Source organism: Gossypium hirsutum, chromosome A11 (assembly GCF_007990345.1).
Source record: "Gossypium hirsutum isolate 1008001.06 chromosome A11, Gossypium_hirsutum_v2.1, whole genome shotgun sequence".
NCBI lineage: Eukaryota > Viridiplantae > Streptophyta > Magnoliopsida > Malvales > Malvaceae > Gossypium > Gossypium hirsutum.
This window is the reverse complement of record NC_053434.1, coordinates 32,327,186-32,344,027: the sequence shown is the minus strand read 5'-3', so window position 1 is coordinate 32,344,027 and position 16,842 is coordinate 32,327,186. Positions and strand designations below refer to the sequence as shown.

General features: G+C 32.7%; 2 protein-coding genes across 3 annotated transcripts; one reads left to right on the top strand and one right to left on the bottom strand.

Annotated features, from left to right (window-relative positions):
* Positions 1-6,448: 6,448 nt before the first annotated feature.
* LOC107897891 (probable serine/threonine-protein kinase At1g01540) lies at positions 6,449-9,556 on the top strand. Its single transcript, XM_016823486.2, has 7 exons — positions 6,449-7,340; positions 7,430-7,534; positions 7,627-7,749; positions 7,845-8,015; positions 8,095-8,224; positions 8,363-8,572; positions 9,078-9,556. Exons 1-7 carry the CDS (start codon positions 6,730-6,732, stop codon positions 9,204-9,206), a joined length of 1,479 nt encoding a protein of 492 aa, XP_016678975.1. The 5' UTR covers positions 6,449-6,729; the 3' UTR covers positions 9,207-9,556.
* Positions 9,557-10,046: 490 nt separating this feature from the next.
* On the bottom strand, positions 10,047-13,769 carry LOC107897900 (PI-PLC X domain-containing protein At5g67130). 2 transcript variants are annotated; one of them, XM_016823498.2, is made up of 9 exons: positions 13,568-13,769; positions 13,396-13,485; positions 13,167-13,298; positions 12,908-13,045; positions 12,034-12,132; positions 11,629-11,932; positions 11,245-11,468; positions 11,053-11,139; positions 10,047-10,390 (listed from the first exon to the last, which is right to left on the bottom strand). In XM_016823498.2, exons 1-9 carry the CDS (start codon positions 13,571-13,573, stop codon positions 10,199-10,201), a joined length of 1,272 nt encoding a protein of 423 aa, XP_016678987.1. In that variant the 5' UTR covers positions 13,574-13,769; the 3' UTR covers positions 10,047-10,198. The 2 variants fall into 2 exon arrangements, with proteins under 2 accessions (XP_016678987.1, XP_040937517.1); XM_041081583.1 differs by lacking the exon at positions 13,568-13,769 and having other exon boundaries at positions 12,908-12,981.
* Positions 13,770-16,842: the final 3,073 nt, after the last annotated feature.

Below are 16,842 nucleotides of genomic sequence, written 5' to 3'. Positions count from 1 at the left end.
TATATGAACTTACTAAGCACCATATATGCTTACCTTGTTGTCTTCCTTTTTTTTTTCGTAGATCACCTTGTGGAACAAGTCAAGTCGGATCGACATTGAAGCTCACACTATCTCGTTTTTGAACCGGTAGTTTTTTTTATCATTTTAAGTCCCGAGTTGTCGCATGTATTTAGGTGTCTTGAAGTGTATGTATCTATATGTGAATATGTATACTTGTGTAAGCTTTTTTTACCAGTACCTAGTATGTTTGAACTGAAGTTTAAATGTTACCTTGATATATGATTCAAAGGAATGATTTGGCAATGGTCGGTGCCTATTTGAAATGGCATATTTTTTGTTGATATGTTTGAGAAATGTATGGTGTTTGAAATGACATGTTTTGATAGGGTGTAGCATTGGTAATGCTTGGAGTTTCATAGCCAAATTGTTAGATGAAATGATATCGAATTGTTTAGGTTTGAATGGTGAGCAATGTGATGATTCACTTGTTAAGGATATGAACAATGACGCTTGAACTATTAGGCATGTTTGAATATGAATTTGGCATAGATAAGTTTCGTGTTGGTTGGTTTGGAAGACATTTATATGATTTGTAATAGTTGAACTCATTTTGAATTGGTAAATGACATGTTTCAGTAGGAAATGTATGTATTTGGCATGTTCTTGAGTGATCAAATGAGATGTTCTTTAATAGGTTTAGTTGTGAGTTTTGAAATAGGTACCAAATGATTCATTTCTACCAAATACAGAGTCCACGTCCCAACGAGCGACATTCTTTGTCATAAGGTCGGTCGATAGTGAGTCACGTCATGACGTCAAGTGTCCTTAGGTCACGACGTGACAAACTGTTTGGCGATATCACGACGTAGAGGACTTGACGTCACGACATTGACCCTTAACATTCAAAACTTTACAATTTGGTCCTATTTCATGCTCAGTTCAATAAATGAGCTTTCGTAAGCTCAATTAATGTAACAACCTATTTGTAGTGGTGTCGAAAACAGTGGTTTCAAGACCACAATTCTGACTAGTGAGTTAGTAAATATTATTTATTTAATATTTTTTAGGTCATTAGGGTGTCATATTAAAATTTGGTCTAATAATTTTGGTGTTTGAATAGTTAATTAAGTAAAAAGGACTAAATCATAAAAAGATGAAAAAGTTAAATACTATTAGTTTATATGAGCCTAATGGTTATAAAAAACATTAAGTGAGGGCTTTAAAAGGTAATTAAACCTTAAGTAATTTAAGTGGATGGCTATTAATTAATTTTTACATAAAATTTTAAGTTAATTTATATTAAAATAATGTTAATATGTAATAAGACTAAAATAAAGTTTAGTAGCCATTTTATTTTCATCCTCTTTAACCTTTTACCACCGTTTTCTCTATTGATAAAGAACACTAGGTTTCGGCCAAGCTTTTACATCTTGCATGGTATGTTTTTGAAGCTCGTTTTTAGTAATTTTTTATGTTTTTGAGATTTTTATAGCTTAATCTAGCTAACTGAGGGACTATTTTGTAAAATTGTTAAAGGTTTTGAAAATTTTCATTAAGGGTTTTTAGATGTTTATGAAGTTGAATGACAAATCTAAGAGTTTGGTTGCTAAATAGGACTATTTGTAAATAAATTTTAGGTAGTTTTGAGTTCAAGTACTAAATTGATAAATATTTAATTTTACATGTAATTATTGTAAAATTTAATTATTTATAAGTTGTTAAGGGACTATATAGAATTTGACACAAGAGTTTTGGGCTTAATTTTAATAAATGTGTAAGTTTTGGTTTTAGAGACTAAATTGAATAAAAGGCAAACATTTAGGGTAATAATGTAAAATGTTGTTAAAGGGTTAAATATATGAATTTGGATATTTTAAAATATTTTAATTGGTTAATTGCGCTAAATTATTATATATAGATCAAGAAATAAATCAACTAGTTGATAGCATCAAATAAAGGACAGTTGTCGAGTAATCCCCAGTGTGGTTTTTGTTGCTGTTTTGTTTAGGTAAGTTTGTATTAGGTTTATTAGGTTATTGATTGTTTGAATTCAAATTTCATACGTGAATATACATATATTTGACATGGTGTTTTCAGGTAAGTAATGAAAATGGAAAATGAAAGATTGATTTGTAAAGCATGGTAAATGTATATGTATGAATTGAATTGTATAAACATATGAAGTGTATATGATTAAGTTGAACATGGTATTATGTTATAAAGATGAAAAGATTGTGATATATAAGTTAAGGCCCGTGTGATCTTAGTGAATGATTAGGATACAAATGACATGTTATTAGGGTGTTTCAGACACTATGTGCTGGTGATTATGGTTATTAGGTACTTTGTGCCGATGTTACAGTTATCATACACTTTGTGCCGATGTTATACTATCAAGCAATATACCACACTGATGCTAGAATCTAGCATTTGTTGCATATTCTTAATAACTTGTGTGAGCAACATCGAGTAATGGTTAATGTCCCCATTGGCAGCTTGTGTGAGCATTATTTCTCGTGTATCCAAAGTTAATTTACTATAGTTCTCCAGGTAAAATAATTAATGAAATGAATAGAAATGAAATCCTATAGTATGAAAAGTTATATTCTTATTGATGGTTATTTGGCATGTGAGTGATGCTAGCTTAAGATCTTGATGATGTTATATGTTCATATCTAACCATTTGATATGGTAGGAAATGTGAAACAAGGAATACTAGCTATATGTAAATTTTAAACGGTATGCCTTAGATGACAGGCAAGTGATGTTTATTTTTATGAACTTACTAAGCTTTAAGTAAGCTTACCTCATTTTGTTTTCTTCCATGTAGATTGTCATATTCGAGCTATCGATTGAATCGTCTTTGGGGACCACATTATTCACCAACTCTTTTGGTAGCTATTTACTTATTTTGGCCCAATTATAAGTGGCATATAAATAGGGTTTTGGAAATGTATGTTTACAAGTACTTGTTTATGTTTTGTGCCATTTGGTATATGAACTAAGTGTACAAGTTTGTAAGTTATAATGATTGTTTTGGTAGCTTGTGTTGGTATAAGCCTATTTGGTATCTATCATGTTATCTTGGTTATGAATCATTGCTTGTGTATTTGCTTAATAGGTGATCTTTGTTTGATGAATGTGGTCATGAGAAAGTGATGTTGATTTGATGATTTAATAAGTATGAAATGTTAGGTATGTTTATGCTTGATTAGTTAATGAAAATGTTTGAATTGTGGTGCCAATGACAGTATATTGGTTAGGCACTTAGGTTGGATGTTTCTTGTATGTTATTTAGTATATTTTGGCAGGTTCTTGGTGCATTTGAATAGGTTAAAATGATTGGTATTGCATGACATATGGCATAAGTAAACCTAGGTGTGATTGCTTAGTTTAGAAGGCATGTTTAGGTGCACATGATTTGTGGCACGGCTTACCACACAGCTGTGTGCCATACACAGGTGCAGGGCACGACCATGTCGTCTGTTGAATTTAGGTGCAGGTTGATCCATATGGCCATAGTCTGTTACACGACCATGTGACTCAGGATTACACGGCATCAGTCTGTTACACGGTTAGGCAACAAGACCATGTCATAGCACCACACGGCCTAGCCACATGGCTATGTGACCTTTGTTTTCGCTTTTCACGTATCTTTTCATAAAATTTTTAGATTAGTCCAAATTTGTTCCCAAGTTGGTTTAAGAGCTTTATAAGCTCAATTAAGGCTAGGTCTTTGCTTAAAAATGATATATTACTTGTATTATTAATGTTTTATGATGTAGTTGATTATTTATGTTGATTTATTGTATGATAATGATGTTTAACAATTGTAATACCTTATAGCTCAGGTGACCAGATCGAGTATAAGGTGTTACAATTAAGGTTCAAATTTAACTGTGTAACATAATGTGAACGTGTTTATGATATGATTGAATGTTTGAATGATTTATTTACGGTGTGTTTGACGGTAGTTTATCCAACAACGAATGTGACATCCTGTAGTTCGGACCCGACGGTCAAGTCGTGTAAGGGGTGTTTCAAGAATGTTTAATACTATAAATATCACAAACTAAATCAGTTTTGAAAATTTGTAAAGTCTATTCTAACAATAAACCATATTCATAATCAGATTTTTCCAACATAATTAGCATCATTCGTGGGAATTGAGTAAAAATCATAACTCAACCACCTTAACATGTCAAGCTCTAGCTAGAACTTTTAGAATATTTCAATAAACTTAAGTTATGGTTTTTTATTTTTGCCACAATGATATCCACCTTCGTGGATGCCTTATAATATTTTGAGCCAAAAGTCTCAAATTAAATGCAACAGGAAATCTTGTAACTTACTCAAGCTTAAGCATAACCAATCAAGTAACTAGTTCATAATCCTTCTTTGCATGAATAAAGCTTTGGATCCATACATGAAAACAAACTAAACAATTAAGATTAATCGTTCATTATCCTATCTTATAACAAGAAAGCTTTGGTCTTATATAAGAAAACCAACAAAAGTAGCAACTAACTCACAATCCTGTTTTACAATAAGAAAGTTTTTTATTTCGTACCAGAAAACCAACCAAAAGTAGCAACCATTTGACAATCCCACTTTATAACAATAAAGCTTTCACTTCACATTACAAATCCAACAAAACAACCATCTCAGAATCTTATTCATCATTAAGAAAGATCTTGCTTTGCAGCAAAGCAAAAGAAAAAAGTCAACCAAACAAATTTAACCATGTGAAACAGATTGAATAATAACAATAATTATTTTTGCTTGCTCTTATAAGGATTTGAACTTAAGACCAAAAGGTAAACTAATACCTTACCAGTTAAAACAATATCATTTTATCACAAGTTGAAGGAAAATAATATTTAAGCCGAATAAACAAAGGTAAAACTATGAGCAAAAATAACTGAATTTTCTCAAAAGATAGATTTAAACCCAAGACCTCTAACACACAATCCTGGCCCTTAACCACTAAAACAGACACTTATGACAAAATTTAACAAACCAAATATTCAAATTTTTGAGGTGTTACACAAAATTAAGCTAAACGTGCCACACTCAATCGCTCATCCAAACTCACCCATAATCTCCTTTTCGAAAAAATCTAGAAATCTATTACCCCATTATTTTTGAATAATCCAACCAAAATCCATGAAGATTTCCCTCTTTTTCTATCTTTGTTTTTCTTTCATCTACAAGATCCACATGACCGTCGGTTGTAATAACACCATACGAGAGTTTGTGTTTTGAGGAACATGCATGTTTTTGAGATGTTTGCATGCTTGTGTTTTGAAGAGCATGGTAATTTTTATGATTTTTTTGGGAGTTTAAAACTTTATTATTATTATTTTCTCCTGTGAATTTTGTCTCCAATGTCAGAGTCAGCCTCTCTTCTCTTCTTCATCCTTTTCTCTATCTTTTTTGTTGGGCTTGTGATTGGTTTTTATGAGGATAAAATTGTATATATATTTTTCTATTCGGTGGAGACCTATAATAGCCATTCTTAGATATCCTCGAAAGAATGACTATTACAACACTGCATGTAATAAAGTGGGAATAGGTCATTCCATGGAATGAGATTCATTCCAACCAAACATTGGTTTTACTGTACTATTCAGGTGAACCAAACTGTTGTAAATATTTGCGATTGGGCTTTGACAATAGCCCTACTACGAGTTAAGATGATTGGCTGTAGTTGGAAGCTTTGGGCTAAGCTGAAGTTGCGTTGGGTGTATTACATTGTTTGATGGTTGCCAAAAATAGTAACATAGTAAATAGAGATTCCGCCGAAAGGGCGTGAAAAACAACAGACGAGATCTTAAACGGTAAGATTCTATTAGTAGCAGAAATAAGATAAAGATCCAAGATTATGGCTCCAAAATCATCTTACTATTGGAGAAGCAGGTTCCTTCTTAGTATATTGATTACTGATGGGATGGCTGGACAACCCATGGAGCACAGTTCCACAAGTCTCAGACAATGCTGTGCTAGTCAAGTGTGTCCAAAATCTAACCACCCACACCCTCATTTCAACCAATATTTAATGTTGTTGGATAGTAACCAGACATGGTAATCTTTTGCTTTCCTAAACCAATAGATTTAAACTACTATATTACAACATAATCTAGACACTTATTTGGATTATAGATGTTAAAGTTTCACCTTAGCTCGCATATGAAAACTATGGAAAGGAAGATATGCTTTATTGGATAAGTATTATCTAAATTTAAATTAGACAAATACATTATTTTCTTTTATTGGATAAAAAATGCTTAAAAAGCAATAAAACTGACCTTCATTTCCTAAATTTAACCCCCATTGATTTGAAACTGATGTATTTTTAGTAGAACGTTAGCAAAGATTCAGAAAAAGCGAAAATCTTTATGTACAAAATTATTACTTAAACGCGTTGTTCATCCTGAGGGTTTACTCTCCTTTTTGGACTACCACTTCTTGCAGTACTTCCTAGTTCTAACACACTTAAAATCAACCTCATCCCAAAATTTATTTACCTATATAACCGGCTCCTTTTTCATTTTATTCGATTCCACTATGTAAAAGGTTCCATCATGCCACCTGCTACTAATCTTTTTCATTCCCTTTACTCTCTCTCTCCCCCTCTGTAGCCACTTTGCTATAGCCCCTATAAGTGACTTTAACATGCATCGGATTTGTTTGCAACATTTGTTCTCTTGAACGTAGGATCAGTCTCAGATGTCTGGTCGGAAAACTGGGTTTATGGCCGACCAACTATCCAAGACAACCTCGATTTTCGGTTTACGATTATGGGTAGTTCTTGGTGTCTGTGTAGGAGCAGCTTTTGTTCTCTTCCTTTTCCTAATTTCACTTTGGCTTGCTTCTAAACGAACTAAACGTAAGCCTTGTTCGAAACCAGGAATCCCAGTTGTTTCCAAAGAGATCCAGGAGATCAAAATCGACCCACCCAAGCCTCACAGGACTCAAATTCAAGCCGACCCTGACCCAAGTACTGGTATTGAGAGACAGGCCTTGCTTCTGCCTCTTGAAGAGGAGAGTCCAACTGGTTATCATGGAATTCACATTGAGATTGGAAAAGATCATAGAATTTCCTACCCAGGTTTATCTCCACAGACAAGTGGCGAGGCACGTGCTGATTACGTGGCAGGAGCGGCGCCTGAAGTTTCACATTTGGGATGGGGACATTGGTATACCCTGAGAGAGCTTGAGGTTTCAACAAATGGGTTTGCAGATGAGAAAGTGATAGGTGAGGGTGGGTATGGGATTGTTTACCATGGTATTTTGGAGGATAACACTCAGGTTGCTGTCAAGAACTTGCTCAACAACAGGTGATTTTATTTAATCAATTGTTTGTATCCCTACGTATTGGAGAAATTAGTGGCATTGTTAGTGAAATGAAGCATGTGGTAATGTGCAGGGGACAAGCTGAGAAGGAGTTTAAAGTTGAAGTAGAGGCAATTGGACGAGTTAGGCATAAGAATTTAGTCAGGTTGCTAGGTTACTGTGCTGAAGGAGCTCACAGGTAAGTCTGTTTTTGCCTATCAGTGCTTCGGCATCCCTTTCTATAACTCTGTAACTAAATGGCATTTACCTTTTCGTTTGCCTTATTGTTAGGATGCTGGTATACGAGTATGTAAATAATGGAAATTTAGAGCAGTGGCTTCATGGGGATGTAGGACCTTGCAGCCCTCTTACTTGGGACATTCGGATGAATATCATCCTGGGAACAGCGAAAGGGTTTGATCGAGATCTAATGAAACCTTCATTTCCGCTTTATTTATGCTGTTTTCTTCTTACATTGTTTAATTTCTTCTGACTGAATTGTTTATTAGGTTAGCTTACCTTCATGAGGGACTTGAGCCTAAAGTTGTTCACCGTGATATTAAATCAAGCAACATCCTACTCGACAAGGGTTGGAACCCCAAGGTTTCAGACTTTGGCCTAGCCAAGCTCTTGGGCTCTGAGAGCAGCTACATTACAACTCGAGTCATGGGGACATTTGGGTTTGTAAAATGCTTCCCTTTCATTCTGCCTGCTGGTGTGATTTTTGTGTATTTGGTCACATAGTTTTGGTTTTTGTAGCTATGTAGCTCCTGAATATGCTAGCACCGGCATGCTGAACGAAAGAAGTGATGTGTATAGCTTTGGGATTCTTATTATGGAAATAATTACCGGGAGGAACCCAGTTGATTACAGCCGGCCTCCAGAAGAGGTTTGTACCATGTATCCTATATCATTTTGTTGGTTGAATATGCAAAAGATGATTGTTTTATCAGAAAAAAGAAATGCTATTTAGGCTTCCTTCTTGCTTTCCCATGTTGCTTTTTGATTGAAAGTCAAGAATTTCCAGGTGAACTTAATTGAATGGCTTAAGAAGATGGTTGCTAACAGGAATCCAGAGGGAGTATTGGATCCCAAGCTACCTGAGAAACCCACTTCTAGAGCACTGAAGCGAGCTCTACTTGTAGCTTTACGTTGTGTAGATGCAAATGCGCAAAAGCGACCAAAGATGGGCCATATCATACATATGCTCGAAGCTGAAGAATCCCCCTTCAAAGATGTAAGTGCACAATATCTGCAAATATGTTTCAAGCGAGTTCAGTGTAGCACTTTCTGCATATAAGGAATGCAGTCGTAACAAATTTAATGAATTTAGTCGCATCTTAAAAGTTTTAAAATATAGCGAATGTGATTATTTCCATAAAAGAATTTTGAGCAAAATGCATGTGTAGTAAACTGTTGAAGAAGTGTTCTCTAAAATTCACAATATGAGTAATACAAACATCAAAGGTGGCTGCAGAGTTCATGTGAAATCGGCTTTGGAAGGGCAGAATGTATGTTTAGTGAACAGTTGCTCCTTTTTCCTTGCTATGGATATATTTTATAATTTCCCTCTTCATACAGCTTATATTTTCTGGTCTGCGATCATGAACTATAACGCATTTTTTCATGATGCTGAAAGTTGTGACCGTTAGATGTAGAGAGGAACATGGTCACCTGATTCAAATTGAATTTTGAAGCTAAAGGAACCCTTTTGATTCATTTGTCTAAGCAACTTATTTCAGGATAGTAGAGCCGGAAGGGATGCAGGACAGGCACATTGTAACAGTACGAAGAATGAATCCAACGAGAAAAAGGTAGCCAACTCAGATGGCCATGAAGATGCAATACATCCTAACAGTGCACAATCATGAGTTCGTGGCATTGGGAATGTAAAGAAGAAAAGCCCTGAATATAATCTGAAACCATTTCAGGTGAATCGCAGATTCTAAGTTGCTTGTTTTATATATTGAAATGGCAATTACATGATCCATTTTGTTTTTTGTTTTTTGGTAAATTGCTCTTCTATGTTTCTTGCCCTGTGAATGGCTTCCGTGCGATAACCGATATTAAATTGAAGGATGTCCAAATCAATCATTTTGATCAAGTTTGTTTTGTAGGAGGGGCAGTGAACATTAAGTTTAAGCATGTTATTCAGAATCAAATTGCTGTTGAACGATTGAATTTTCAACAATACAAATTGAATTCTGGATGATTATTATCAGCACCCATCTACCAAATCATTACTGCCATTTTGTTAGCTATTTGAGCCCATTTATGAAGTATGACCATAGGCTTTGCACATTGAGTCGCAGTAGTTGGATGGTCCTATCATTAATACAACTAAGGTCCCTACATTAACACATCTTATTACTCCAATCTTCATGAATAGAGGGAACCTAAGAAAACTGTAGCCTATAGCCGGACCACCTATTAGCTCAGGCGATCCTATAGGTGTTATTGTCCCATGCCATAATAGCGTTTAAAGTATTGTTTATATTCATATATGCAGCCAAAAATGCAGCATTGCCTTAATAATGGTGGGACAAAACATTATAATGGTTTCATATATATGCTTCTCAGACAGTCCACATGTTTACAAGCCTGAATTTCTTCCTACAGCTGGACCCTGTATCTTTTGGTCGCATTGTTGGTATGGTGAATTAAGAAGTCAAACAAAGCTAATAAAAATGTCAAATGAAATTGGAGCAATATATTAATATTATTTTATATAACAAATGAGAAGCAGAGGTGCATTAACAACAAGAACCTAAAGAAGACGCTCAGGAGTTGCTCTGTGAAACAACAGCCGTGTGACTCGAATCTTACAAACTAAAAATAAATTTTAAACAGGCAAACTGGTGATTTACCATAACTGTAACAATAGGAGTTTGGTCAAAATTGTGGCCAATAACCACCGCAATTGGAGAGGTCTGGCATCCGTGTTAGCAATGTTGGAGTTAGACGCTGAAGGATTTTCTGTGGTGGTTTGAGTGGTGGCAGCCGGTGGAGGAGGTGACATTGGAGGGACTTCACAGGTGCCGGATGTAGCATTGGCCTGCCAAATACAACAATCAATGGTCTAAGTGCATGATAAAAAGGGTTGATAAAGGAACAAAGAGTGTATTCAGAATCATCAGTTAAGCTGCATTTATGCTGTCTAGTGTGCTGGGCGAACTCGAAGCATTAGGACCTTTATATAACCGGAGGCGCAAGGTGCAAAAGAACACTTGCCCTAGTAAGCCAAGGCGCAAGTGTGTATATATATACAAAAACACATGTACCTAATAAGTATTAATTAATCAGTAAAAAGGGATAAATTTTAATATAGTTCAATTTATAAATTTCAAAACATTGTTTAATAGTATAAGTTTAATAATTTACTTAATGTAATGTAAAATAAAACAGTATAAGAAGGATTTGTTTGTTTGCAAGGTTATATTGAAAAGTTTTTAGAGTTAACTAGGTTTTTATATAACAAAATTAGATCACTAGTTAATGAAAAAAGCAATTTATTATAATTTTCTTTTAAAAGTCGCAATATACAGGAGAATAGAACGACTCTTTAGTGAAGTGAGCTTTTCTTGCGCTTGGCTTTGCAGCAAAGGCGCCCAAAAAGCCTGATTGAAGTCACCTTGCCTAAGGTGACTGAAGCAGTAATGGCTTTTTGCCCTGCCTAGGCACTCACCTTGACATCGCTTTATTAAATTGTTTACATACCTTGCAATAGGCTATATTGTCACAGCCACAAGTGAGATGACCATTGGCGACATCTAAAGCTTCCGAGGCTCCTCCACCATCATTCCTCTGCAACAAAATCAATGAAGTTCCTAAACCCGGTTTTGAAGACAGATACAACTTACTGAATCATTAGTAAAGAGGTTGTAAAAGATTAGGTTTCAGTTGAAGAACCTGGTAAAAATCAACAGCAATGAAGTTTGGCCAGCGATCTCCAGCTGCTTTATGACAAGTGTCCAGCATCTTTACCAGTGGAGCTGAATTTTCTGCGCAAGCTGCTGTCTCGTTCGGATTAGTAGGAAAATAGTTTTGAAGAATCAATGATCTTGATTTTGTATTCATAGGAGATGACTCAGCACGGTTTGGGCAGGAACCAGCCTTCATCCCATCATCTCCATCTGCAATTTCACATCAAAACGACCTTTTACATCTAATCACAACGTAAAATTTGCTAAGATTCGAACCTAAACTTGCTGAATGTCAGCTCTTATGAGTACCTGCATGAACCAACTGAACTAAATCCCGATTCAGTGAAAGTGAAATAGAAGTGGAACTCACATTGGTTTTCTACAACATATCTCCATTCATAAGCAATCCCCTCAGAAGCCTCTTTAGCTGATTTGGAAGTGAAAACTACAAGTCGTTGGTTCTGCTTGACCATTTCGTCCACTGTGGGCCAATCTTCACCATTCTTAGGCATCTTTGAAACAGGGAACCAGTACTGCCTCAAACCAGATGCATTGAAAACCTTTGTTAAGCCTTGTGGGGATACCACATAGTCCTCAATAAATATGGTGATAATCTCAGATGGATTTGCCTCTAGAAACGCCTGTATCTCTTTGAGCACATTAATGGCAGGTTGCTGGAGGTAATAAAAAACAAATCATTGACAATCAGCTAAAAAAGTTATAAACTATTTTTTTCTAGAAATATATAAGAAATTTAAGCACCAATCGAACTTACAAATGCTGTGGCATTGAAGCATTGGCCACCAAAGGAGTGACATAACCATATATCACCATTGAAGTCATACATATCCAGCATAAGTCCACGAACCCCATTCTAGAAGAAGATCCATTTCTTAGTAAATTAAACCAATTCAATCCAATCTTTAATCAAATAAAAGCAATGCTAGAAAAGGGTACCAAAATCTAAGTTAAATCTTCTTGGACTTTCAAATCAAGTCTATTAGAAAACAAATTGATGATTCAGTCCAAAGAAATAAAACTAAATAAATTTAAAATAAAAAAGCAAAATAATCTGTCGTGACGTGATGGTGGGGAATTTTATGCTCTGGGGTCCTTACTAATCATAGTGCATGTTAAATGTGAAATGCAGGGGGAAGGATTTAGCTGGAAAGCTTATATTTTAATCAAAAGACATTTAACAACTCATCAATCATATAAAATTATGCTTAATTTTCAATCAAAGCACAGGCACAGCTGGGTATACACTTTACACTGCCACAACACAAATTAACCAGTGTGTAAAAATTGGCATAATACATCATCAATATATCATTCTTATATTAAATTTATATTTACATTAATAGTCATTCTATTTCTTTTTCCTATCTTTCTGTTGCTATCTACACTAAGAGACGAAAATACCCTTATAAACACAGTTCACAATAATTAAACCAAAGAGCAATAATCTATTATTATCAAGGGTATTTCAGTCATTTAATAAAATAACCGAAAAACAATATGTCATTGAAAGTAACCTATGGACCAATGCAACATGACACATTTATTTTCATTAAAAAAAACTGATGTTTTGAAACAAGGAGAAAATCATGAAAAAAATAATAAAAAATAAATAATTTACTAAGTCTTACCTTAAGTTGATTGGTGATGGTGTCTTCCTGGTTAGTGGGTGCAATAATAGAGGATCCAGTTTCAGACTTTACCCCTTTGAGTGCAAAAGAGTTGTGAGTTGTGAGCCAAGAATATTTGTTAAATGGCAAACCTTTTACCTAACCATTTACCAAATCCAAATAAATGTAAAAACTCAATAAAATTAAACATTAAAAAAAAGAAAGAAAAAGAGAGAGAGAAAGGAACAAGTCATAACACGAAATTGAGGGCTGCCTTTACCTTTGATGTAGGGCTGAGTGGTTGAATCCGAGTGCATCTGGGTCGGGTATTTCCATTTGCGGCGCAAGTTTGACATGTTAAGCCGGAGTCGCATGAACTACTACTACCAGAAGAAGAACATGTTTCCCCGATCTGTTTAAAGTTTATAAACAAAATGTTAAAATTCATGGTTTATGAAAATAAAAAAGAAAAAAGAAAAATGTTAAATCAAAGTATTTGATTTGATTACCTTGAGACTGAAAGACAATGAGGCGAAATAAACTGTGATAATAAAAAAATGGAGGAGGAAGAAATATAAATTATTTGAAGGACTCAAACTCTGCAAATAAGATTGAAAAAAGAGAAGAAGATCGTCAGCTAAAAAAGGGTTTATGCAAAAGAAGGGTATTAGAACTACATACCTTCATTTCTGTCGTTTGAAAGAAAAAGAAAAAGAAAAAAGTGATTGAGCTTTGAGGGAGAGTTTGGCAATGGAGAAACCGAATACAAGAAGAAACAGTAAAGGACGTTGAAGGAAGTTTATTGAATGATGCCTACAGCAGTAGGCGGGGGTTCTTTTTATTTGTCAATGTATCTCCTTCTGTTTCTTTTCTTTTGCAATTTAAGCTAAAGTTTTTAAAAAAATAGTAAAAAAAAAAAAAAAAAACTTCCTAATGTTCTCGAACATTTAAGTTTTATAGTTATAAAACTATTTCAATCCTGATGATTATTTTATACTAAATTAATTAAAATAAATTTATAAAATAATTCACACATAAATTACTATTTTATTGACCAAATATTTCATAATGAAATTACAAGTAAATTTTTTAATTTTATATATCAACTTTGATTTTACGTAATTTTATACATAAAATTTTGATTTGATTTAATTTTAAAAAATTACTAACATAATTATTTATATAATTTTATTTTCTATTTATATAATGTATACAAATAATTATATTTATTTAAAATAAAAATGAATTGGTATATTTATATATTTAAATGTGTACAATTAAATTAAATTAAAGTTTTATTTATACATTTGAATCACATTTAAAATTTTATGTGTATAATTATATTAAATCTAAACTCATGTATCAAATTATACAATAAATTAAAGCTAATTTATAATTTTAAAATTTGTCCATTAATAAAAGATAACCAATATATTTTAGAAGGCGTAATAATATTTTTTTAAATCCCAAATTAATTTTTCACATTTTTTAATTTTTAAATTATCAAAAAATAGTGAAAAATAATATATTTTTAAACTTTAATGACATGATATATCACCTCAATTAAAATTAAGGGAAGGAGTTTTGGATTCCAGTTTAGAAAATTAATTTGGAATTCCATTTATTCAACCTTTCTAGAAAGCATAGAAAATTCCCATGGAGACGTTCTCTACAAAACTTCTGTATTCCCCCATTCGGAGTTTTTAGGGTTTTTTTTAATTTTATATTTTTAATTGAAATACTGTTAGTAAGTTTTTAGATTTTATAATAAAGTTTGTCATATTGAAGTTAGTATAATACAATATTAGAAAAAAAAGATAAATTATGATTTTTTTTAAATCTACTCGTAGAATACTAATCTTTTTAATTATTTATTAAATGAGGAATAAAGCAAGATAAAAATGTTTAACAAATGTGTTGACATTCAATTTTGGTTTTGTTTGAAAAGTTAATTTTATTGTGCAACTTTTGATGAGTGTGTTAATGTATGAATGAGAAAGGGGCTTTTTTTATATATATATAAATAATATTTAAAATTAATAAAATATAAGGATGGGATAGAGAATAAATTAATTACGAAAATATGGTGTTTGTTACCACCTTACACATTGGCAGCACCACCTAACCTTTTCTCCAATCATGCTACTATCATAACATTTTTAAAAAATAATAACTTTTTATTAGTGCCGCCATTGTGTCATGTAATACCGATATGTATTTTTGAAAATACATGTATTTTTATGGTGGGAAAAAAAGAAAAAAAATTATTGGTGCCGTTAGTGTGTCAATTGCACCACTTTAATTTTTTTTTAAATAGCCTGTCAGAAAAAAAAGTTAAAAAAACAAAAAAAAATTTGACGATGTTAGAAGATGTTGCTGGTGTGTCCGGCGGCACCGATTTGAAAATCTGGGTTCCGCTAAATTGTTTGGTGGCACCAACCCCTTATATAATGTTGCAGCCCCGACCAAAATATTATTTTCGTCTATTTAAGAGAAAAAAAAGAGAAATAAAATTGTGTTTAGCAAAACAAGAGATAACATAAATATAGAGAGAAAAAAATTGTTTAGCAATACGGAAGAGATAAAATTGATTTAACAAAAAGATTAAGAAAAAAAGAGCTCTTAGAAATCAAAATTGAAGATCAACATATTTGCTTTTCCTTTTAGATTTTAAAAATCAAGTTTGAATTTTGTAAGGTTAGTTTGTAATTATTTTTTATATAATTTTATTTTATATTGATAATTAGTAATATGAGATGCAAGTTATATTCTTTGATAACAAAATATTCTTTTTGCTTTAAATGGTATGAATTGTTTTAATAGGAACTAATATTTAGCTTTTTAATTTGATTTAATTTTTTTAATGCCACATTAACCACCATTAAGCCACACCATCCCATTAATAATAAGTTAATGTGTAGGGACTAAAATATTAGCATTCCAGATGTGCAGGGACTAAAGTGTTCCTTTTTATAATATAATGACTAAAATGAACTTTATGATATAATACAAGGACTTGTAGTAAACTTTAACCTTTAGGAACACGTATGCTATTGTAGTATGTTTTGGCATGTGGAGCATGTATTAAGAAATATGCTTTTGGAAAGTCATAATGACTTGTTTGACCTTTTTTATAAACAAGTTATTTTATTTATCCATTTTATTTTTTACTTATTTTAACCTTTAAATTGGAAATGTTGTTTGTCAAATCACTCCAAAATAAATGGAAAATTTAACATTTGTTAACTTTACTGACATGGAATACATATGGATTGCCAATTAATTAATTTTATAAAATTTAAAAATTCAAAAAATATAAAAATAATTTTATAAATTATAAATTATTAAAAATATTTTAAATATGTTTATTTTTTAAAATTAATTAATTGCAAACGAGGAATACATGTGATACATGTGGGCCACCACATTGGATGCCACGTTAGTAAAGTTAACATACGTTAACATTTCTCTTCATTTTGGGGGTAATTTAACAAACAATGCAAATCCAAAAGCTAAAAGAGGAGAAAAATTAAATGAATGGCTAAAATAACTTTTTTTTTGTAAAATTGGAGGGTCAAACAAGTCATTATGTCTTTTGAAAATATGTTTTGTACGTAGCATATGTTTCGTATAAGTTAAGATACGTGTAATCTTTCTGTATTTAGAAATTTTCTCTTGATATGTTATGCTCTGGTCCTGCAAGTGGAGGTTAAATGATGGTCATGTTAACATACATTCCATTTTTAGAAATCGGTTTTAATCGCACCATCAATTTAGAACAGTTGTATAATTTCGACCCATGCCATTAGGGTAATTGTGGTTTTCGACCTTTGTCACCGAGGTAAAGATAACCATAGCTTGTAAAAGAAGTTGTATCACATATAATTATGTATATACACTTAGAAATTTTGTTTTTGCTTATATATGTTTATGATATGAAATTTAATTTTTGAATT